A 24,954-nucleotide genomic window follows, 5' to 3' on the forward strand; every position below is an offset into this window, starting at 1 on the left:
GGTGGTGAGCATCGAACCACAGAAGGAACAAGAAAAGATGCTGTGGGGCAAGGAGGGAGAGCCTTGTCTTCAAAATCACCTGGTTGTGAAGAACAACCAGTGCTGGGGTCTGTCTGTGGCCTCTTCCCATTGGATACTCTTGGAGGAGCCACTGAGTTTCTGAGCTTGCCACCTGTTTTGAATGAAGCTGGAGCTGCATCCAGCACCGCGTGGCTCCAGACCTTTCTGGGAAGCCCCAGCAGGTGGGGATGGGCCACAGCAGCGGCACTGCCAGGCCCTGCAGGTCAGCCTGGAATGCTGGGCAGGAAGAGCCAGGGCTTGGCAGGAAAGCTCCCTGTGATGTCACCAGCCCTCCAAAACGTGCTGGCTCTCCCTGGTGACATGGGCACAGCAGAAGTGGCCCTGCAGACCCTCCCCAGCCCGTTTCTCTCTGTTCCCTCCTCCAGAATCCTCTAAATCTGATGACGAAGATGACGAGCACGTCCCCACCCGGGAAGACATCAAGAGGGAGGGGCAGCTGCTGATCCAAAGCAAGAAGAAAGCCAGCGTGTCACGGAATGCACCCCGAGATTAGTTTAAGGGACAAGAGGGTCCAAAACAACTTTTATTAAACCGGTGAGAAACAGGGTTTTAGAACTCCAAAAGTGACTTAAATATAGGTTCGGGTATCAGTTGAGGAAAATTATGAAGGGGCAGCAACTAGTACAACAGGAGGTCCACAGTGTGCATGCACGTGGCTTCACCCAAAACAATGCCGGAACCGCCCCTGAGGCCCAGAGGAGTACACGCTTGCCTGAACACGGTGCGGGATTATTCTTAAAGGGATATAGGTACTCGTAGTGAGTACGGAAAGTGTACGCTCGCGATTCCGCGAGGGTAAATTTATAATACACTCGCAATCCTGCGAGGGTTAATTTACTTACACGTGCAAATGTGCACGGAATACTACACGTGCTTATATGGAAGCACGGGAGGAAAATACACTCGCGATTATGCGAGGAAATAATTTTATACGTGTGCCAATGTGCACAGAAGGTTACTCGTGCATATGTGCACGGAAAGTATAAATACACTCGCGCTTATGCGAGCAAATAATTTTATACATGCTTATATTAAGCACGGGAAGTTACAGGTGCAAATGTGCACGGAAAGTATAAATATACTCGCAATCCTGCGAGCCGTTTTACTCACACCCGTGGCGGCAAGGCAAGCGGAGTCTCCATCCCGGGGAGGAGGGCTCTCGGCGGCAGCATCTCGCTCGTGCTCCGAGAGACCCGCGACAATGGGCGGAGTCTCGACGAGAGTCCCGTTTTTTATAGGCTGATCAGACCTGACTCTAGGCATTCTAGAAGCTTCTCTGCACCCCCACACCGGTTGTGGGGTGCCCCTGAAGCCTCCAAACATCCCCCACACTGGCCGCGGGCACCCAGCGGCTCACTGGCGCCTCGGCACTCCCGTCTCCTAATGACCCTGAGCCCTTCTCTCTGTCACCCTCTTCCCGAATGTTCTGCAGGGTACGCTAAATTAGGCTTTTACACATATCTGTGGAACAGTTTTTTTCTACAAAGACTACATACAGGTTGCATTGTTTAATGGCAGCATGTACTAATATTATATGCTCAGGTTTCACAGCCACTGATAACATATCCATTTAGACCAGTTTGATTAACAAATATATCGTTAAGTCTATTACAGTCTCTAACCCCAGGAAAAATACACCCACGTGTTTAGTGAGAAATTATATTACGGATATACGCTTGCCTGAATCTGGCAAGGAATTATTCAAGAAAATCCACGGGTTTATAATGAGGAAAACACCTGCCCAAGCGGCGAGGAATTATTTAATACACTCGCTGATCTGGTGAGGAAATAGCTCAGTTCTACCTAGTAAGTTATCGCTCACCCCAGCGAGGCGACGAGGCTGACCCAATCCCGGGAGGCTACTTTAGGTGGCGATCCTGCCTAAGGGGAGGCTTCAGGCAGACAGACCCGCAGCTCCGAGAAGACCACAAACGGCCATTCAACGGGACCCCGTTTATATCCGTGTCAGATCTGACTGTGGGCGGTCTAGAAGCTTCACGTCTTCTCTGCACGCCCCTACTGTGGCAGGGTAGCCGCGCTCCCCGCTGCAGACACGTTGGGTGAGAGAGGCAGGAAGAAGCGGGGAAGGGTAGAAGGAAGCCCATCGGCGCTTGCAGCCCTGTGTCCCCATGTGGGGACATGGCAGGGGCGGCCTGGGGAAACCCCTCCCACTCAGGAGACAGTGGGGTGGGGGCAGCTCCCAGAAACCCCTGCCCACTGCAGAGCCCCTGGCAGGGCCTGGGGGGCAGGTGTGTGCAGCCCCTCTGTGACACGGTCCGAGGTCACAGTGGGACAGCCAGACGTCACAGTGGTGACAGTCCCCCTTTCCCTGTCGTGACCAGCATCTGCCCCACTCACCCCGGTGAGGCCGAGTCGACTCCAAGTGCTGAGAGCTGCTCTCGCCACCGCTCTGCTCTGGAGTAGCCGCTCTGCAGTGAGGAGGAGAAGGTGGAGAGAGGGAGCACGACAGCACCAAGGAGTGTGAAAGGTGGAGAAGGAGAAGGAGGAGGAGGAGGAGAAGGAGAAGGAGGAGGAGGAGGAGAAGGAGAAGGAGGAGGAGGAGGAGAAGAGAAAAAGAAGGAGGAGGAGGAGGAGAAGAGAAAAAGAAGGAGGAGGAGGAGGAGAAGAAGGAGAAGAAGGAGGAGGAGAAGGAGGAGGACAAGGAGAAGCAGTAAAGCCATTGTCCAGCCACTTGCTGCTGTTGTTGACTTGAAGCAGCAGTGGAACTAAGATGGCAAGACAGCTCTTCTTGCAGCCTCACCTGAGCCCAACTATTGAGAAGCTCGAGCGTTATGGTAAGGCCTTCAGGCCCAATTTCACATGTGTGTCTGGGTCAAGGACATCTCTGAAATCAGGATGGAAACCCGAGGACTGTGGGGGGTGGTTGCTCAGGAGTGGTGACTGCAAGGAGGGACCTGCTTGACCATCCCAAAGGGCTGAGGGGCTGATGTGGCAGCCAGGGCTCCTGGTTCCCTTCCTGACGTGGCCCCTGCCTTCCTGGGGCAGCCCAGGCAGAAACCCCTGACCCCAAAGGGCTGCCCTTGCCTGGCGCTGGGCATTGCCCACGCTGAGCTCATGTCTGAATGGAAGAGCTGAAGGTGCTCGTGGGCCACGTGGGCTCTGTGTGTTCAGAGATGTGACCCGGCAAAACTGGCCCCTGCTGGGGAGACACCAGGGCCTGCCCTGAGCCTCCGAGAGCCGCGTGGAGCACAGCCCCGTGCCCCCGCGGGCATGGCAAAGCACTGCCGGCTTCCCGTGGGAGTGGGTCACACCCTGGAGAGCTGCACCTGCAAGGAAAGGAGCCCCTTGGAGGCAGCATGAGGTGTCCTTTGGTTCTTGCCGGGCTGGAGAGAGACCACCTGAAATGCCTGAGTGAAAGATGCATCGCTCCTTGGACAGGAGTGGGCCGAATGGTCTTGAGCTTGCTGCCTCAGAGCATGACAGGTCTTTCCCTTGTTTTTCCAGAGCTCGCTAAGATTTGGGCCAGCACATCGTATCACCTCAGCCTGCAGCTGGCTCTCCACCAGGTGGGCCTTACCTCCTTCTCCCCTCACACCCTGATGAACGCTGATCAAGTCCTGACAGCCCTTTGCCATGGGGTGCAGCTGTTCTTCCCCTGCGTTGAAAGCAGGAGCAACGCCCCAGCACGACACTGCAATGCACACAGTGACATGGACACCTTCTCTGTCCATTCAGATGTACAAGAAGGTCCCCCCGTCAGAGTTGCATGTGAAAACCTGGAAGCCTGGGACACATCTGGATTTATTCCAAGCGTGGGAACCCCCTGCCTTCTATCTGATTGAGCCAGAGGGTGTTTGTCAGCTTTCCCTCACCTATTTGGTTCTTCGTAGCTGAAGGGGGGTGAGAGGGAAAAGCGCAGCCCCTGTTTGTGTTCTCCCAAGGAGCCCATCTTGCTCCTTTGTGCCTCAGGCCAGGGCAGGGCACTAAACACCATCAGCCTCCTCTGACAAGTCACCCGTCTGCCCCTCCAAGACTTCTTCCCATCCGCCATCTCCTCTGTTCCAGGCTGTCCGCATTCCCGGAATCGGGACTTTTGCGGTTGTCAGAAAGCAAGTAGCCCTCAGCGAGCAGGATCTGGTGATCGTGGAGAGACCCGTGTTTCGACCTGACAAGGCTGTTGTGCAGGACTATGAGCTCCGCTATGGTTGCAAAGACTTCCCTGGTAAGCAGCGTGAAAGCGGCGCTGGCCCTTGAGCAGGGTGGGGAGGGGTGCTCTGCTCCCCAGAGGTGACTGAGGGGAGTACCAGCCACCCACCGCGGTCCTGCCAAGAGCTTCACTCGACAAAACCAGCCGGCTGTGAAAGGACCCTGCCTAGCTGTTTGTTTTAAAGAATCACCAGAGGACAATACAGCTAAGAGCGCACTCTCTTTGTCCTGCTTCAACAACAGGTTCCCTCACAGCTTCCTTGGTGTGGTGTCTTCTGGTTCTGTGATGCTTCAACTCTTGCTCCCCCTTTCCGCTGCACTAGACCTCCTCCAGGCAAATGCCAGGGCTCTTCCCAGCTCCCTCAGCCTCCTTGCACAGGGGAAAAGCAGGGGAAACCCAGGGGGGTAAGATGGTTCCTTCCAAAAGCCAGTGACGGCGACACCTGCGCCTTCTAGTCACTACTGCCTTTGGGGCAGCTGTTGTGGGACCCTGGGGAGCACCCAGAGCTTGGGGCTGTGTTTGGGGTGCGTTTCTCTCTAAAGACAAAGACAGCACCGAGTGTGGGCTGGCACCCTCCAGCTTGCCCTGGGACCTGGTGCCTATCTCCCCACTTTGTCCCGCAGTCACTCTTCTTCCCACCAAGTGCCTAAGACTCTTTGTTTCCCTTTCTGTATCAGAGAAGCCACAGCTGTCTGCTCCGCACCTCACTGTCCACTTTAAGAGGAAGGGACAAGCCGAGCGTCTCCTCAGAGGCGCTGGCCCAGCCAGGCAGCCCAGTACCAAAGTGTTGCCTGAGGGCCTGGAGGCTGCAGACCTTTGATTGTAGCCTGCCCAGCAGGTCTGCAAGCTCATGTGTTCCTCTTCTCTTGTCTTTCAGGCCATCAAGATTTCGAACAACTGCCGTATGCTGAGATAGCCTCAGAGAACGCTGTCTCTGAGGGCACCGTGCAGCTCTACATGGAAAGGACCACGCACCTTTTCCATGCCTACCTAGAGAACAGGAAGAACGTTGCCATCATCTGGAGGGACGTGGGCATGCTGATTGCCGAGGGAAAAGAGATAAAAAAGAGATTTTACTTACACTTTTTGGAAAGGCTGAATGGCACTGGCAAGATGCTGCAAGCTCTTCTCGAGGTAGGATTTTCACTTTCCCAGCCCCACTCCTGCTGCTTCTGAAATGCTTTCTGGGGGCTGCTTTCCCCTGGCCGACCATGCCTTGTTCAGTCACCTGGGCTCCTGGAGCTCTAGAGCACAGCAGGCTCTCTGCAGAGCACCTCCCTGGCGTGCAATGGCCTGGCTTTGCAAGAGCCACCCCCAGAGGAGCTGCACTTTGCGAGAAAAGGCCGGCGTTGATGGCGGGGAGCGCTGCGTGCCCCACTCTGGGGGCCGGGAGCAGAGGCACAGGCAGAGCAAGGCTTGCTGAGCCCAGAGCCCTTGGGCGGCTCTGGCTCTTTGCTGGCGCTGGGCTGAGGCGGAGCGAGCAGCCGGCCCTTCCCAGTGTCCGCTCCTCCCGTCATCCGTCTCTGTCCTCGTTGCAGATGCCGGAGATGAGGGACTCAGTCATCTCACGCCATGACACCGCTGCTTCCCAGACCTCCTCTGGACGTGTTATCGTCCTGCCATGGTATGTTTGACTTAACTTGGAGGAACGTGGGACAGTGGCACGGCTTATGCATCTGTCCTACTGTGGAGCTAGAGACGCATTTAGGCAACATTTCCCACTACGTTTCTCCTGCTCCTTTTCTTTCCTCTGTGGGAGAGACTGCTCTTAGGTCCGGAAACGTTAATCTGCAAGGCTCTACAGGAACTTGGAGGGCAAGATCAGAATTCAAAAGGGTGTTAGAAAATCAGAGCACTAGATAATATTCTGCTCTCCATGTGCACTGTGAGCAGGATCATTTCCCCAGAAGCAGCAAGGGGGTTTTGTGGGAGGACGACCATTCTCACGGGAAGGATGGAAAAAAGCGGGCACAGGCTGACGGGGTCTCACCTAGCCCTCCCGGCACTGGAGTTTCTACTGCAGCCCTCCGGGTTGGGCTGCCTTGGGAAACAATGTGGTGTCCTTTCTTCAGCCTGGTACCTTCTTGCTCTTCAGGTGCCAACTTGAGACCGTGCCTAAGATGCCAACGCTGATAGACCTGACGGGACGTGTGCAGGGAAAAGGTGATGGCAGTGGAAAGAAAGGTCGGGGACCAGTGGGTTGCTGGCAGGGGGCTGCAGGGTTTCCTTCCACGGCACATGGAGGGGATCAGAACTGAGGTTACCCCAGGAGGCCTGGAAGAGGGAGAGGCTCCTCCTGTGACTCTCTGGACCCATCATGGTAATGCTCCGGTGCCCCATCATGGGACAAGGTCTCAGGACAGTCCTGCACCACAAAGGGCCTCTTGGACTGCTGAAGGACACCTTTCCAGTGGCCTCCACTCCCTGCTTGGGCTGCAAACAGTGCAAAGCTCTAAGCCTGCTTCTTTCCATCATGTGCTCAGATGTCTCAGAGGCAATGCCTGTGGTGTGAACCTGCTCCAGCAGCAAATGTGTGTACACAGGACCAATGCAGAAATCCCAGAGCTGGGTTCCCTTGAGCAAAATGATTCCCCTTCCCAGAATGACTCCCGGAGACCACCGGCTCTGCCAGGGAACCCCCTGTTTCAGCACAAGGATGAGAGAAAGCCATCCAGATAGTTTTCCCCAGGGAACCCCAGGGAATAACGGTGCACTGTAGGCACGAGGAGCTGGACCAGAAAAACAGTGTCAGAAAAGGCCTAAGACCTCCCAGGAAACATGGCTTTCCCCCAAAGGGATGAAAAGGACCACCTTCCCCAGTGTTACCACAGCCCTGAGCAGACCCGCACGTCACTCTCCTTGGAACTGGCACACAAGTGGCACCCGGTTCCCAGAACAACACCGAGATGCTGTTCTGAAGAACCGTCTCCTTTCCCCTTTCTAGAGGATGCTGCCGAGAAGCGCCTCCTCCGTCGAACCAGGCTTCCTCCAAATCGGTTACCTGCACCGACTGTGAAGCCGGAGCAGGGTCAGAAAACTGAGGGGAGTGAGCCTCGCGCCAGGTGAGACACTCGCATAAATGGGTGAGCGTGACCCCCTGCTCCGGGCTCTGTGGGAGCGAGACGTTTCTCCTGGAAACACCCCAAGTGCGCTTTTCCCACGTCCCACTAACTCATGGTTTCTTGCTCATGGCAGTGTCTTGTAGCTTCTTGGCAGACTCTGCTGGCACCACTATTTCTTTCTTCCCTTCCGATGTGCAGAACTCTTGAGTAGCCAAGTGCAAAGGCTCGTTCCAGGAGCAGAAGGTCATTTTGGCTTTCCCTTCAGGTTGAAATGAGCCTGGCCTTGTGTTTGCTGAGAACAGAGTTCTGCAGTTAGTTACTGCAGAGGATTGCCCTGAGCAACCAGGAGCCTCTTCTACGCTGACGCCTGTCTTACGCAGAGCCCAGTGGCAGGATGGCCCTTCTCGTGGGGTCGTGTCCTCCTCCCTTTGACACTGTGTCCCCAGCGCCCAACCTGCCCGTACAGGGCATAGCGCTATCTCCGGGCACAGGACCCTGTTCCTCTGGTTGCTCCAGCAAGAGAGGGCCGAGACCTGGGCATCCTGGGTTGCAGGGGGGGCTGTTGGGCACATCCGAGGCTGACAGCTTGGGGTCTTCTCTGTGCCTGGGGACTTGATCACAAGGATGCGAGCAGAGCACGTTCTGCTGCAGAAGCAGGTGCGCCACCTGGAAGCACAGGATGCAGAACCAGCTCCTCCTGCGCTCCTGCCAACACGCCCTGTTGTGTCTTTGCAGGCAGCTACCGGTCATCCAGAGGAGCTGCTTGAAGGAAAAGGAGGAGAAAGGAAAGCTACCGCCTCTGGTTGCACCCAGAGAAGTGGACTTCATAGCCAGAGCCATTGAGAGGAGAGAAAAGGTACCCGACACCGGATGCTGCAGGAGCACATCGTACTGGACTGTAGAGCAGCGTTGCTCCACACGTGCCAGTGCTCACAAGATTCTTCACTGGGTGTTCACGGGACCACTGACCAGTTGCTTTGGTGTTTGCTTGAAGGGAGGCGGGTCACTGTCAGTTGAGAATACACTTGTCACTTCCAGTAGCCTGGAAACACCCCCAGAGCCCTCACTTGAGGCCGTTTCTGTCGGCCAGGTGACTGCAGGGCTTGTCTGGGCTCGCCAGCTGCCGGCTGGTTTGTAGCCCAGTGGTGGCTTATCTCCCTGGTCATTCCAGACGGGCTCCTCGGTGGAGCCTGCGGGAACCTGGGAGCAAACCAGCGTGGACAGCAAGGCAGAAGAGAAGGGAGGGGGGGAGGGAGGGAAGGAAGGAGGGAGGGAGGGAGGGAGGGAGGGAGGCAGGCAGGCAGGAAGGAAGGAAGGAAGGAAGGAAGGAAGGAAGGAAGGAAGGAAGGAAAACAGCTCAGCCGTGGCAGGGAAGGCTAATGCTGCCTGCTATTGCATTTTGTTTGTCCCCCAGAATAAATGGGAGAAGAAGGAGGAGCAGCTTCCACCGTATATCCAGAAATACCTGGAAGAACAGGAAGAGAAGGAAACAGAGCTGGCAGAGGCCGAGGCAGAAGAGGAGATGCCCAATGTGGAAGGAAATGGAGAAAAGCCAAAGGAGATGCAGAGGAGCCAGGTACTTGGGATTCCTGCAGAAAAAGAGCACTTTCTCCCGTGGGGCGGCTGAGACTGCAAAGTACCCTGGTACCCAAGCCGTCATAGCAGCCTTGCTGCAGCAGAACCGGGCGGGTGATGCTGCCCTTCCTGAGCAAGAAGGGGGACACAGAGTTGCAGTGAAACCCTGGTGACACTCAGAGGTCACCCCAGGGCCTGCTGAGCTCCTTCTCCCGGCTCTCCCCGTCCCGTGTGGTCCATTCAGAAGTGTTCTGGGGTCTGCGTGCTGGGAAGCAGCACCCTCCGGGTGCAGGGCTGTTGTATGAGAGTCTCCTCCTGTGCAGGAATCCAGCTCCCCCGAGTGCTCCTCAGACAGCTCCTCGAGCAGCGTGGAGTCAGACGAGTCCAGCTGTGACCTGCTGGAGATGAACATGGAGGGCTGGGAAGAGGCCGGAGAAGAGCCCCCCAGCGTCCCTGAGGACAACAGCGTCCCCCAGAAGCGGTACGAGATCTACTCCACGTCGGCCAGTGCCAGGAGACCGTCTCAGGCGCTGAGGCTCGCGAGAGACACGTCCAGCAAGAGCCTCCTCCGGCGTGACGAGCGCCAGTGCCGGCCAGCCAGGCTGCTGACACCAGCTCTCCCTTCTGTTCAGTAAAGCCCCACCTGCAAACCGCTGGGTCTGACACTGTGGGTGTTTCCTTGGTGGCTGTGGAAGCTGCGCTGGGCAGTGGCGCAGGGAAAGGCCACTGCAGGGAAGAGGGCTGGAGCCTCAGCCTCAGCCCTGCTCCAAGGGCAGCCCTCCCCAAGGCTCTGCTGTACCGGCTCGGCTGCGGCCCTGCTCTTTGTGCCCCTGCACCCCGCGTCCCTGGCACGGAGCCTGCCGCAGCTGCACATCCCGGACAGGAGCGGGAGGAGAAGGAGGAGGAGGAGGAAGAGGAGGAGGAGGAAGAGCCTGGGCACCCTGGGGAGCCGAGCTGCAGGGGAAAGCATCCGGGGGCTCGCCCAGCCAGGGCACTGCGGGGCGCCCAGAGCTGTGCAGGAACCACCGTGTGCCACAGGGACAATGGCACCCCAGGCAGGAGCCGTGCCTGGGGAGAGGAAAGCCATGGCGGGCAGCTGGACTCTGCCAAAGCTCTGCTGGGGCTCCCGACCCTTTTGTTCCACAGCCCCTGGCAGGAAAGGCAGGCTGGAGCTGAGGTGGGATGGGGACACCTCCGAAAGCTCCTCTGCGGAGCCCTGGGTTGGCATAAAGCGTGTCACAGGGGCCTGAGAGCGGCTGTGTGGCAGGAGGGAAGGAAGTTCGAAACTGCTGGCTGTTGGGCACCCTCACCCTGCCCGTGCTCTGTGGGGACTCCACGCAGCGGGTGTCAGCGATGCTGGCAGAGCCCAGGCAGGCTTAACCGCGCTACGAGAGATCGGGCCCATTTGTCAGACCTCTGTGGGATATTTTTTCCTGAAAAGCCCTGATTTTTGGGCATCCTGACTTTGCCTCCATAGGAGTAATTCCTACTGCCATTTACACTCTAAACAGCTGTGCCTTTCTCATGGCACCACGCGTGAGGTTGGCCAACGGTCAACAAGAATGGCTTGCCTCTTCTTAGGTGAATCTAAGCAGCTAAGGAATATATGGATATATATATGTATATATGAAGACTTATGTAGATAGGTGCCATGCAAACACCTGCCCCTGAGTTACCTACCTGCTTCCCCTCCTGCTCTAGTAGGCAGAAACGGGATTTCTTCCCTATGATGCCAGTGACTTCAGACACCCACTTTGCTTTATCTTGACGTGCCGCACACAGGATCACCTTTCTTTGCACTGGAAGAGAGTCTGGATCACTGAGAGACAGAAACCTGCAGTCGTTGCTGCTCTGTAAATCAGGTCTTTTGCAGCCTTCAAGATGGATATAAAATGTAGCGAGAAGTCACTTGCAGAAATCATAGTCCTGTTTCTCCTGTAGTGTTCCTGCGCTTGCCCAAGGCGGGGGCTGGAGAAAGCGTAGGACAAGCTGAGGCACCATATGGAAGTACAAGAAAGTACAACTTTCACCCTTTGGCAAACAAGATTTGAGCAAATCAGATTGCAGTCTGGGTAATTCAGTGAGAAGGGAAACTGTGCGTGAATTTGGGGGTGGGAGGGGCTGTTTCTGTGAATAAAATGTCACACAGATGTGTTTGACATTCAAGAAGTTAACAGCAATCACTATCCTAAAAAATATAAACACCCCTTCCTTCCCCAAAGCGTTAGAGGCCTTCAGACAATACACACAGACTCACGGAGATTCCTAGATCCAAATCAGTTCACATTCCAGCAACTTTTAAATACAACCTCATACAATATCAAGTTCCCATCCATCATAGCATTTCGGGTTTGTTTTGGTTTTGGTTTTGTGGGGGGTTTTTGTGGATTTTTTTTTCCCCCCAATCGGAATCAGAGTTTAACAATTTAAATTCTTTCCTGGTCTAAAAATTATTAGATAACAATAAGAGTAAATTAACTTAGAGTACCATACTTCATCCCATTTTTTCCAAAGTTCTGCAGAACAACATTAATTGCAATACAGCACTAAAACCCAGAATTCCACATTTAAGCCACATTCGAGTACAGTATCGTTTCAAGTTTCTTTTATCAGAATATTTCCCCAAAAGTTACTCTAATGCGTAAGGATGCATCCTAAGGGGGAGCAAGGTGGTATTTTAGCAGCGGAACCGGTTCCCATTTTGTAATTATCTCCCCAAACAAAATTCTTTTGGTACGAAATACATATATATATATATATATATATATGCCAACTAAAATACTGAGCTCAGATATGACAACCAAGTACCAAGTTCAAATATGCAGTTGGATCACAGTTACTTATTCAAGACAATATCTCCATTTTAGCACTGCACCTCAAAATTATTTTAGCATTGATCTCAAAATTATTTGATAACAATAAGAGTAATATTTCCCTTTGGGGTCTTCTGGCTTCTCACTGGGTCTTTTCACTGATATCACGTGTGCCTTTGTTTAGTTCAGCTGTAGACACTGTTTATGGTCCATAGCCTTCCGGGTACTGTTTGTGTGAATAAATCCTTTTCTTCTCAGCAAAGTGCCAAACAGGCCCCGTTCTGCAGACGTCTGTGATGCCTCCACGTTAGCCTTGCATTGTTATTTTTTTCCCCAGTCAGTTCCGTTCTTCCCAGCAAAGTGTGAACCAGACCTTATCTTGCAAGTCTTCAGTGTAGTTTGTAGGTGCTTTTGGTAAATATGAGCAGAACTTTACAGCTCCAGATTTTAGCAAAGATTAGTTACAAAGTTTTCTTTTACAGCAAAGATTTTAGCTTCCTAAGTAACATGAAGCAGCAAGTATATTAAAAATCATGCAACCTTATACTTCCAGATAATTCGTTATTTCTAGTATGCATTTGCTTAAGCTAAACGATTGCTATGAAACATAAATTGGGCTCATCCACTGACCTGTGAGCAGTAAAACCATGGCCATACGGCTGGTTATTCAGCAGAGCGAGCTCAAAGTAGGCTCATCCAGGCTGTCATATTTATAAAATAAAGTTGTTGGCTCATAGTCAAATTGCAGACAGTGGGAAAGGTCTGCACAAGACCCCCTGCACCCACAGCCCATTGGTGTTCAGCTGCTGTTCTGCTTCCCTGTGGGTCTCCTGGAAGGAGCTCTTGGCCTGGCTGCAGCCCAGGCCTTTCCCTCCTCTGGAGTCTGAACCAAACTGCCGCTGGGCTGGCTGGAGGGGGTCAAGTGCATCCACCACACCTGGGAACCTGTATCGTTCCTCCTCGTGCACCACAGCTGCCCCGGTCCCTTCCCTGGAGCCAGCCCCAGGATGGACTCCATCCACCCCAGCAGCCTGATCACCACGTGGTCCTCTTGGGAGTCACAGAATCAGAGTGGTTGGGCTGCAGGAGCTCTGCAGATCCCCAGCCCAGCCCTGCTCACACAGGGTCACAGAGCAGATCACACAGGTGGGTCCAGGCGGCTTTGGATGTCTCAGAGAAGGAGACTCCACACCCGCTCTGGGCAGCCTGGGCCAGGCTCTGGCACCTCCCAGCAAACAAGTTTCTGCTCATGTTCACATGGAGCCTCCTGTGTCACGGTTGAGACGGACAAATGGCATAGACCAAGTTCTCTGAGGATAAAAGCAGCAGATGCCATTTATTGCCACAAGTGCATTTTTATACAGTTTTACCAATTCAAGTGTCTCTTCACTATTGGTTACAAGTTACAGCAGTAACATCTCTTTGGCTATTTTTGCTGTCATCAATGTTACTCTTTTACTCCCTTCTCCCTCCCGGGTACATCCTTAACATCTCCGGATACTCCATTACTCCCATCTTTCTCATGGGTAGGCCTTCATATCTTCAAGGCTAATTTTTGTTCCCATGCCCTCCGTCAGGGAATCCACAGACCCACCATAGTCCCACATAACTGTGCACAATATTCCTGCCCTTCCAAAAATAAGCAAAAAATCTCACTCAAAACCCCCCACACCAGAAAGATTTTTATTAGAGAAGTCTCACGATCGTAAGCCCGTATTTTATTAGAGACTTGTCCCAGCTGCCCGCAGAATATTTCATTTTTAGTAGAGATGCAGCGCATCCCCCTCCCCACTCCCCTGGGTATTATTTTTATCAGCTTTTGCTTTATCCCCTCCTATAATGGTTGCTCTGTTCCTTGAGCAATGCTTAGTGCTGTGGAGTCTTGGAAGAAACTTTGAGGGAAAATGCAGCACAGGTATAAAGTATCATTGACTCCAGTGATGTAGTGATTGACGTGGATACCTGCTGGGGACCAAGAAGGTGGGGAGATGCTGGTGGTGGTGACCACGAAAGGAGAAGAAGAACAATGAACATGAAAACTCAAGAAATGAGACTTCCCTGAACCACAGGTGAGATCCCAGAGGAGGAGAGTTGAAGGGCAAAGGAGTTCAGGACAACTGGCAGTTTTTCAAACCCTATTCAGTGCAAACGGTGCCAATAATAAAGCGAAGATCGCAAGCGTAACAAGAAACCAATCTGGCAGAATCACAGGCTCTTCTGCACCCTTGTGATCCTCCAGCTGAAAATAAAAGGAAAAGCACAAGAAGACAGGGTCATAATCAGAAAGGTCAAGGCAGAAAATCAGATAAAACTAACAAAGGACATCCAAAAGGGCTAACAAGGAAGAGCCCAGACAGGAGTAGGGAGAGGACAGGTCAGAGATATTGAATCTAAATGCAATGTTTTCACTTGGATGGTTAAACCCACACACATACACACCCGGCTGAGCCGCTCACCAGGGTCCGCACCCATCTCACCCCACCGACCACCTTCACATTTCCTCCTAGAAAAGCCTCAGGTTGTTACAGTGCTGGCAGAGCAGCACAGAAAGGCACCAAGACTTCACTTTTACCATTCACAGGGGCATGAATTAGGTGTATTCTCTCATGTCCTGTCCCTCACCCCATCTAGAGGGTTATTTCAAGAGCTCCTGGAAGACAGGCATGCCCAAAGGTCAAGAAACCAGCAAATAATCTAATCAGAAGGAAACAAGGAAGCTTGGGTCACAATGTATTAATTCTGGAAACAAAAAATAAGCAGATTGAAACACTGGGAGAAGAGATTATTAACTCAGCAGAACAAGGACTGGTGGCTGGAGATGGACAGAGACTCTGAACTTTCAGGCTCAGGTCCTGAGTTTCACAAACCTGCAGTGTCCACTCCTTTAATATCATAAAATTTATATTTCCCTGAAGAATTTAGGCCCTTGAGTCAAGTTACTTAATGAGAAGAAACTTTTGTTTTAATCTATGTTTTCAGTTTCTTCTTAATTTTTTTTTAAAAGACCTCTTTAATTAGCCCTCCTGTTACTCATCTCTTCATTTTGCAGGGCTTACTGTGATTGCTGGCTTTTGGCCACACACTTATTCAGCTCATCTGAACAGAACTTCAGCTGTTGCCTGTAAGTTAGAGCTGAACATCCAAGTACAGGTATAAACACCAGAAAGTTACAGAAGAAGAAATATGAACCAATTTCTTTACAGGATATCTCACTCTGTCTGGTTTGCCGCCTCCTCAGACGCAAAAATAATAAACCCTATTAATTTAAGTCTTATTTAGCTGTTCCATCTCTCTGCAATAATTGATTGGGCTTTAGACACTCAGCCAGAAAACACAATCAAATCAGGTTTGCCTGGTGACTGCGCCATAGCAGTGCCAGAAACCCCCAGTCCCCACACTTGCTCTAATTGACTAAAACATTTGGTCACTCGCACATTTCTATACAGACAATTAAGCTAAAGAGACACTACAAACGCAGCAAGACCAGCTGAGAGCAATAATGGATCTTTTCAGTCTATTTTTCTAGGGAGAATTATGACTTAGCGATGTTGCAGTAACTAAAGCGGGTTTTGTCTCCCCTTTGCTCCCGATGCAGCAGCCTCAGGAGCTCAACGCTGCACAATCGCTGCCTTGCAGGGAACCACACCAACGAATTATCTGCTTTTCCTGCCCTCCAAAAAAGCTGCCACGTGCTAAATCTGCATCTGTTTGGCATCTATCAGGGCTGTAGCACTTCCAGGAATGAGGGGGAAGGGCTCCAGTGCAGAGTCAAGCCACATTTTTTACAAATACCCCCAATTTTCTGAGTGCGTTTGGATGCTGGCTCCGCACGTGCCGGCTGGCACGGGGCCAAAATGTGTCAGTCACAACCAGGCAAACACAACGATACCCAGTTCCCAGGAAAGTGGCTGAACTGCAGCATTTCTTGCCAAAGTGATGCACAGAGAACAAACAGGCTCCTCGGACTCTTCCTCAGAGATCTTGGGGGAGCTGCAGCGGTCGGAAACATTGGCAGAATCTACAAGTGTCAAAAGCCTAAAAGAAGAGATCCAGAAAAAGAAAAAGAATTGCAGCCGCCTTATCTGCAACTTTGTGCACACGAGACAAGAACGGTGAGGCATGACATTTGTATTAAAAACATTTTGCCAACAGTAGATCCAAACTATCACTTCATACGTCTCCAATGGCACAGGTGGTACCTGCTAATAGAAGGTAACGTTTATCCTACCCAGTCACTGGTCCCTGCAGTTCTACATTCAGTCTTGCGTGACTAAGAATCTGCAAACGTGGTTTAAAGCAGAAAGCGTACAGCTAGTCCTGGCTGGAGGATTAGTAAGCTGTGCTGACATGCAACCAGTAGAGAGGAGCGTGGGTATGGAATTCCTGTCTCCCTGTACCAAATCAAATGACCAGCACAGCTCACAGCCACACAGAGGCTGTAACACCCCAACCACAGGGTCTAAAAAAGAAACAACAAGCAGAGAAAGCTTCAGTTCTGCTTTACATCAAGCTTAAGGTGTGCATGATGTGAGACTTGAGATGAGTGTCAAAATTAACCTTTAAGTCTTCCTCCTCAGTAGAGATCTGAGAAGACAGGCAGCTGCAGTGCATATGGAAAATCCAGCAGCTGAAAACCCATTTCACCTGCAGCAGGTCAATAGTCATAGAATCATTTTGGTTGGAAAAGCCCCTCAAGATCAGGGAGTCCAACCATAACCCACGCCTGGCACTGCCCCATGTCCCTGAGAACCTCATTTAAACACCTTTTAAACCCCTCCAGGGATGGTGACTCCAGCACTGCCCTGGGCAGCCTGCTCCAATGCCCCACAGCCCTTTGGGGAAGAAATTGTTCCCCACATCCAACCTCAGCCTCCCCGGTGCAACTTGAGGCCGTTTCCTCTGCTCCTGGCGCTTGTTCCTGGGGAGCAGAGCCCGACCCCCCTGGCTCCAAGCTCCTTTCAGGCAGTTCAGAGATCAGAAGGTCTCCCCTCAGCTCCTGTTCTCCAGCTGAACCCCCCCAGGTCCCTCGTGAAGTGGTTTGGGATGGAAGGGACCTTAAAAATCATCTAGTGTCCACCCCCCAGCCATGGGCAGGGACACCTTCCACTGGACCAGGTTGCTGAGCATCCCAACATGGCAAAAAGTCCAGAAGAAAACCCAAAGACACCTTCCGGCACAGATCTCTACACCACCAAAAACTCATTGCAAGAAAAGGCTTGGAAAGCATACACAAAAAGGCATAATTACAAAGGAATGAAGTAGAGCAGTGGTTGAAAAATGCCCAGAAGTCACAAGAAAGACTCAGCCATCCTCCTCCAAAAATGCAGCCACCATGAGCTCGGTTATAGCCCATCTGATGTCACATTGTGCTTCACAAACTCCTCAACGACCTCCAGAGGGCTTTTCTTCTGAGGAGGGAAATACACAGCTGGCAAATCAGTGTGGGTCTACCAAGCAACCTCCACAAAAGCCCTGGGGTTGGAAGCAATGATTGTCTGTTAAAGCTGAAACATTTCGGTGCAGAAAAGAGAGCTTCACAGCAGGAGATCTTTACAGGGGGAAAAAACGTCCCAGTTTCCCGCTGTTTTACAGGAGTGTGCCGGAGCTGAAGGTCAGACACAGCGGCAAATCCATCACCACCGACTTCAGGAGCATTGGCTGGAACACAATTGCTGCACTTGAGCCACCACCCAAAAGAATGTTCTGACTAAAGCGAGAAAATGTCACTGTTGGTGAAAGGAACCTGTTCAAATTATTTCAGCGTTTTATACCAGAATAGAAGTGGAATCCGGGCAGCGGAATTTTGCAGTTTGCCCAAGTGCGACAGGAGAAAACTCCAGTTTCATTCCTAGGGCCGCTCAGTCTTTGAGAAACCCTTGAAAGGCCACCAAGAGCTATTCTTTAGGCTTCCTCTTTCCCTTAAAAGGAAAGAAAGCGCTGTTGAAAAGTATAAAAGGCTTGAGATTTGTGGAAGGGTTTGCTTCCGTGAACTGAAAGCAGGAGTGAGAACATGAGAGGGGATATTACAGGGCTCTACTTGACACGCAAAAATACTGCAGTCGCAAAATGGATGGAAAGCTTGGTCTTTCCGTGATGCTGCTTCAGATCCTTCTTGTCATACAGGAAACTAAGAACACCTTGGACATTTTTAACACGTAGTAAAAGCCTGCTAAGGTCAGTGAAAAATGCAGCTGCTTCAGCAGGCAAGCCAAGCCGAACCTGGTGTCAAGAAAACGAGACTGGCAGAGTTCAGGGCTGGGAATGCCAGGAGCTGTAAGAAATACCAACCTCAACAGCTGAGCAGAAAAGAGCTAACAAATTGTTAGGATCTGGCTTTTTGCCTAAACCCAGATGCCCATTTTAATCCAAGAGCCCCTTCTGCTTTGCAGCAGGGGACAACAGGAATAACAAAAATTTCCAATACATAAGCGCATAATTTCTTGTCAAACTAAGCCTATGATGGGGTGTTGAACATTTTCACCGGAGGCCACAGCAGCCCCGCAGTTGCATTCAAAGGGCCGAATGTAATTTGAGGATTTGGCCCACAGGGCTTGTGTTTGTTATGTGCATCGTGCTCCTTTATCGCCGACTCTGTCTCGTAACACAAAAGACATACTGGCTTTTCCTCCCTGAAACACAAACACGTATTTGCTTTCCCATCTATCAATAAATCGCCTTCCTTCCACATCAATCTTCCTCTTACTGGACATTCTGGGATTCAAATTGCTCCACCAAAGACGGTAAGATGTGTCACCTAAGTAAAAGATCTAGATGATACTTTCACCTCCATCAACTAGTACTGAAGAAAAACCAAAATCCTGGACCTTTCACAATAAGCCCCGTGGTAAGTCAGAACGCTTGCTGAGCCTGTCGCAAAACATCTGCCATGAAGATCTCACATTGGTGACCTCCACTAGTGGCAACCACGGCAAACCGTGTCTTACGGAAGTGAGGCCATGGGTATCGACCACACGGCAGCTCATCCCATTTCAATCCCTCCCCCAAATCTACCTGCAAGTTCTTGAGAGCTCCTCTCACCCAGGTGAGATGGAGAAGAGACATCCATCCCTCAGCCCAAGTAGATTCACTAATTCCTACATTGGCTTCGCCATCCCAGGCTGCTCCCTTGAATTCTTGAATTAGATTCTGGAGGAACTGTTACTCTTTTAGCAACTAATTTGAATGAAAAAAACCTATTGCTATAATAAAAGCATTCTGAAACTAATAGACACTGGCAGATCATCTTCTCAGGCCATTTTGTCCATTAACAGCAGCTGTGTCATGCACCTGTGCTGTTAGATTGCCCACAGAAGAATTCAGAAGACCTATGAAGATGTCACATATTTCCTTATTTGGAGAACAGAATCTACAATGATTATTGAAGTGTATCACCACTATCCATATAAAATAAATGAGAGATACTCCATAGATAGTGTGAGGACATCACTATCATCTGTATCACACTTGACTGATGAGTTCTCTGCCCTTACCTGAAGTTTGAGGCCAAACTTTTGCCAAGAGATTTTAAATTTAAAACCCATCACCATCCGCCAGAACAATCCTAAGAAAACAGAACTAACCAGCCACCTCCAAAAACCATCTTCCAACTGCTCTTGGACACTGCACCCAAGAAAAAGACCAGCAAGACAAAATCCCCTCAAAGGGTCCCCACGGGGAGGTTGGGAAGACACAAGAGCGCACGCAGTTCACGTTTGGGCTGCAAAGCAAGCAGAAAAGAAAAATCCAAATAAAACCACAGGATGGGACTCGAGAACAGGTTGTGTCACAGAAGAACCAGTTTCCCGGTCCCAGCTCCCCTGCCAGGGCCAGAGCAACGGGACCCTGGGCTTTCCCCTCACACCCATCTACTCTCCCCACGAAAGGACATCTGGGTTCCTCCAGCGCCCACCACAGCCCAGCCTCATATCCAGCTATCGCTCCCAATAAATCATTTGGCAAATCAAGGAGCGGTTAAAACTAACGATGGTGAACAACCCACCAGAGCACAGGTCTGTGCTGACTTTACAGCAGCAGGGAAGTCTAAAAGACAATCAATATTTTTGTACCCATAAAATAAGAGGACACTGAAGGAATATCTGTGGAGTCACACTGGGGGTTTGTTTGGGGTTTTTGCTGCTCTTGTTTTTAGTTTGGGGTTTTTTTTTTGGTTGTTTTGTTTGTTTGGGCCCATTTTGGTTTTGGTTGAGTGCCTTTTTTTCCCCCAGTCATCTTTCCTATGAGAACAGCAGCTTGAGCCTCCCTCTAAGGCTGAAGAAAGATTTAAATGTACTTCCTGGGAAAAAGAAAACCACACAAAAAACCCACCACCCAAACTTTGAGCCCAGCAGGAACTGTTTCAAGCAGCTACAAGCAACTGCAGAAACAAATAAGAACGTGTTAGGCTGTACCTACTAATCACCACAGGAGACACTAATATGAAAAGTGCTTCTATCTGCATTTTAGTTCCTGACACCTACCTGAACAGATTAAATTACTAAAGCGTTCACACAGCAAAATGGAAGCACTGCAAATAGAACCCAGCCAAATACCTGAACCATCAGCCTCTCTCCAGCTCTGTGTTGCTTGCAGGCACTTAGTTTGTGCTGTATTTGTATTTTTATGCAAGACTGAACACTGATGGAAAGGGAATCAGCATTTTCTCAGGCTGCAAGATTGGCTAACAACCTCCTTTCCCATTTCAAGGGGCAGCACACTTGCTTCAAAACTGCACTGCCTGTGCCCTAAACCCAGTCCACACAAAGGCTGCAAATCTCACACAAGCTACCAGTTATCAATCAGTTTTGGAGCATTTTGGGAAGCTCAGCCTTTCAGCGGAGCAGAAACTTCAGAAAGGTGCAGAGCAGATACTTAGAGTGTTGTAATGATCGACATAAACCGCATTTCCCAAGCCAAACACAGCGTATCTCAGGCCTTTCAGATACGTTTTCCCAAAGCGAAAGTCACGCGCTGCCTCTTCTAACCCCTTGCAGAACCACGCTGCACTCTCGGTTGGCTGCCCGTCAGTGTACGTAGCTACCAAGAACACACAAACGTTCCTGCCGGTTGTCTAATAATATCAAGAGAATAGAAGAGATCGGTGCATTTCTCAGAACGCTTCCCATTAGTAAGACAACTGGAACACATGGGGAGTTGGAAGAAGTTAAAAGATGAGGTTTTTTCTAAGTGGGATTTTGGTGTGGGATGCTGCAGGTGATAACCCCAACAGTGGCGAACGGCCATCCCCCCTGCAGAGACGCCTTAAATTAGCCAGGAGAGATCAAACTGTCTGTCTGCTGCTTCACAGAGGTGGTACAAGAGAACAGAACATCTCCCTTCCCCACCCCAATCAACAGCTTCTTGAGCAGACTCTTGCAGCAATCAAGTTTCTCACTGATTCAAAAAAACAACTATCAATATTCACAGAAGAAAAATGCCTCAAGGATTACTCCATCTAAATATGACCAGCAAGGAGTTTTTAGCTTATGAGCCTGTGAAGGCTGCAAATTGTCACCATCTGCTTGTTCTGGCTTTGAACCCTTCCCTGGGGATACAGAGACAGAACAGAGGGACCTGGTGCAACCGCTCTCACTGAACTCACACCTGAGTTACAGAACCAGCTCATACCAAGTCACTGTCACCATCAAAATACTCTAGGCAATCCTCTCCTAGGAATATTCAAAATTTAGGTGTTTTCTGCTGAGGGTTGATGGGCTACACTTATACAGAAGGGAAGCGATTTTTAACACACAGCATTGGGAATTTCCAGAATAATAGGAGAGAAATACAAGGGGAAAAGAGCCTTCGCAACACAAGGAAAAGCTTTTCTTTATTAGTCATATTTATAAGGTACTTACCTCCTCTGGATCATAATCTCCCATGCTGATGACTTCCACAGGCAAACAAAGTGAAATAACGGCTTCAGCCAGACCTCTGGCAAACCTCCAAAAAAAAAAAAAAATAGGAATTTATCAATTGCTTCAACCCAAGCATGGTAGCGACCAAACAACCCCCCACACGCCCAGTCACAAGACACCTCCCACAACAGAAAGAACAAAGACATCCGAGAACTGGACACTGGACCTAGAATTCCTCATGTTAAGAAAAAAAAAAATCAAGTATATTGGCTGCAAGAAGAGAGTGACATGAATTTTAATGACTAATGATTTCACATTTACACACACCATTTTTTTCAAAAGCACCTAAACCAGTACTTGTCTCTAAGAAGACCCGCTCGCAACTACGGGTACGGCAAGAGTAAACTTTAAACTTCATCATCAATGTCTCTACTGCATGCGCCATTTAAAGCAAGTAGAAAAAAATGTTATTTTTACATAATTTTAAGTTATCTTTCATGTTGGGCAATGACTTCTCATGAGCTAATGAACTTTCTGATGTTTACACTGTGCAATACTTCTAAGGCAAGCAACAGACTTGAGTCTCAATATTTCAAATTACTTCACGTAGGTGGGGAAAAAAAAAAGTAACTGATACCTTTGCTGTGCCAGTCTGAGACCCATAGAAAATCTTTACTTTGCCTCCAGGGTGGCTGATCCATTTACGAGTTTGTCTTCTATTCCTTCAGAAGAAGCTGGATTCCCATTGGATTTTTCACCCTAAGAAACAAGCACCACTTCTCATTCAATCCCTTTTCAAAGTGATGTTAACCCCATTCTCCCAAAACCACTTAAAACACCTATCCTGTGAACAGACTCTCAGCACTAATTAAATGAGGCTATCAAAGCATTTTAGCTTCTCACACCCAGAGAAAGACACAACCACGTCTCTGAACTAGGCCACGCTCCAATAAACTCAGGTCACACGCAGCCGGATCCAGCTGAACGCAGGAACCTCCCAACTCGCGCAGCAGAACTTTGCTCACCTGCGCAAGGAGCTTTTACCATCCTGAACAGCCTAATCCCACTCCCGTCCTAAAACCAGCCCAACCTCATCAGTAACATCAATGGAAAGAGGAACCCGAGAACTCCAGCACAAGTAGAGTGATTGATTTGCAGTGACAGAGCAACCCAGGCTGACACGATCTCTCAGTAACGACGGGAGAAGCGTTCAGCAGAGAGCTGCTCCAACATCAGAGCAACGAGGGCACCGAGTCACCCACAAACATGAGACCGTCCAGGCTGCGGATTATAACCCTCAGGTGCACTGAACTGTAAGGAACGTTCAAGGAAGAAACGTTGTTTTCACAAAACTGGGGAGCTGGCACCTGACCCCAGCGAGGGAAGGGACCGAGACACATCAGACTGTGAATCCTGAATGTAAAACAAAATCTCTTCAAACTAATCCCAGAATGCAAACTGACACCTGTATTTACAAGTTAATCTAGAGGGAAGGACGGCCAAAGAGCCAGGAACCCATTTTTAAATAGATCAATAAGGGAAAGGGTGTTGTTCGGATTAGATGAATGAAATACGTAAACTGAGGCAGGTGTCGGGTGCTCTGTAAACCCTGAAGAACCGACCAGTGGGCAACAGGGGAGGGAAATTGCACCCAGGGTTTGGGGGGATATAAACGGGGGCTTTTTGCCCTATTATGCGTGCCTGCCTTTAGGGAGAACACCCGGTCTTGCAAAATCATTAACAAAATGTGCTTTGCTGAGAGATCCTGCCTGGGCCTGTTCTATTGGCAAGGTGATCGTTTCCTACACGACCACACCTGGGCTCCGCAGTGACCCACGGGGGGGCCCACAGTGGGGCAGCACGTGTCACTGCACCAGTGGGGACCGTCACCCGGCAGCCACTCGCCTCCACACGCAGATTTCGGGGCCTTCTTGGACAAAAGCACTTCCATCTTCCCTTGCCTTCTTTCTGGTTTTGGTGGTGAGGAACTGAACGATGATCCAAATGCTGATCCCAATGATACAGGGAATTGACCTTCTCCCCTGGAGAAGTTGTAGAAACTGAGGGCAACAGAAAGTAGAAATTTGGAAAGGTTGTTAGATGAAGCTTGGAGAGTATTCAGTAACAGGGACAAGGAAGATTCTTGAAAGGATAAGTAAGTATGGAACTGAAGAGGTTGGAAGGCTTTGAAAGCCTTTAGAGAGAGGTCAGTATATATGTTGGGAAAATGAACGTTGGGGAAGGTACAGAGGAAGTAGGCAGAGAGAGAAACAGACAGTAGCAAGTTTTGAAAAAGACTGATGGGAACCTGGAATGAACAGAAACAAGTGGAATTTTTGGTGGATTGACAACAAGTAACAATTACATAGTAGGTAAAGGGAGTCACTGGCCAAAGTGAACGGGCATATTTTTGTGAACCTTTGAAATACAAATTGGGTAAACAAGTAGGTATTGATAAATTTCTATATATGTCCAATTCCTTCCAACCTTTTTGAGAGAAGGAATTTGGCCAGTAATAGAGAAATTAATACAAATCAGGTTATAAACAGAATAATAAAGGACCTCTACCCAGTGGTAGCAAACACCTTTCTGACTGTATTAACTCTAATTTGATTTGGCTTACTGTTTTAGATTTGAAAGATGCCTTTTTGCCTCTCTCTCCGTGAAGCCAGCCAGACAATATTTATGTAAAACCCAGCTCACCTGGATGGTGTTGCCACAAGGATTTAAAAACAGCCCAACAGTACTAGGAAATCAGCTCGCTAAAGATCTTGAATCTTGGGAAGCCCCATCTGATGAAGGACAGATGCAACAATATGTGGATGATCGCTACCAGGACACAGAAGACATGCATAACCTGAACTGTAAGCTTATTGAACTTTGGGGGCTCCAAGGATACCAGGTATCACAGAAGACAGCCCAGATGATACAGCAACTCATGAGTAACTCATTTGGGCTATGAAATCAGCGTAGGGCAGAGGACCCTGGGCCAGGCTCGAAAGGAGGCCGTATGCCAAACATCAAAGCCTCAAACTGTAAAAGAATTACGGACCCTTCTTGGGCATGACAGAGTGGTGCCGGTTGTGGATTTATAATTATGGATTGTTTGTCAAGCCACTGTATGTGCCAGCAGCCACAGATCAGGAACACCTGCAATGGAATAAAGGAGCTACACGAGCCTTTGAAGAACTTGGTAAGGCTTTGACAGCGCCTGCTCTAGGACTCCCAGGTGTGAGTAAACCATTTTTTCTATTCTCTCACGAGAAGCAGGGAATAGCCTTGGGTACACTGGCACAGGATCTTGGCCCGTACCGACGAGCAGCGGCCTATTTCTCCAGACAATTAGATGCAACTGCAAAAGGGTGGCCGGGATGCCCGCGGGCAGTTGCTGCAGCGGTACT

At 50.2% G+C, this 24,954-nt stretch overlaps 1 protein-coding gene and 1 long non-coding RNA gene across 2 annotated transcripts; one reads left to right on the forward strand and one right to left on the reverse strand.

Moving 5' to 3' along the window:
* The first annotated feature begins 350 nt into the window (after window positions 1-350).
* LOC139826625 (uncharacterized) lies at window positions 351-9,902 on the forward strand. Its single transcript, XM_071802977.1, has 7 exons — window positions 351-615; window positions 2,424-2,876; window positions 3,547-3,608; window positions 4,108-4,264; window positions 5,127-5,383; window positions 8,726-8,887; window positions 9,210-9,902. Exons 2-7 carry the CDS (start codon window positions 2,813-2,815, stop codon window positions 9,519-9,521), a joined length of 1,014 nt encoding a protein of 337 aa, XP_071659078.1. The 5' UTR covers window positions 351-615; window positions 2,424-2,812; the 3' UTR covers window positions 9,522-9,902.
* Window positions 9,903-20,486: 10,584 nt separating this feature from the next.
* On the reverse strand, window positions 20,487-22,304 carry LOC139826655 (uncharacterized). Its single transcript, XR_011736790.1, has 3 exons — window positions 22,191-22,304; window positions 21,554-21,638; window positions 20,487-20,766 (listed from the first exon to the last, which is right to left on the reverse strand). It is a non-coding gene; the product is annotated as an uncharacterized lncRNA (long non-coding RNA).
* Between the last annotated feature and the right edge of the window lie 2,650 nt (window positions 22,305-24,954).

This window comes from Patagioenas fasciata (assembly GCF_037038585.1).
Source record: "Patagioenas fasciata isolate bPatFas1 chromosome 19 unlocalized genomic scaffold, bPatFas1.hap1 SUPER_19_unloc_1, whole genome shotgun sequence".
Lineage (NCBI taxonomy): Eukaryota > Metazoa > Chordata > Aves > Columbiformes > Columbidae > Patagioenas > Patagioenas fasciata.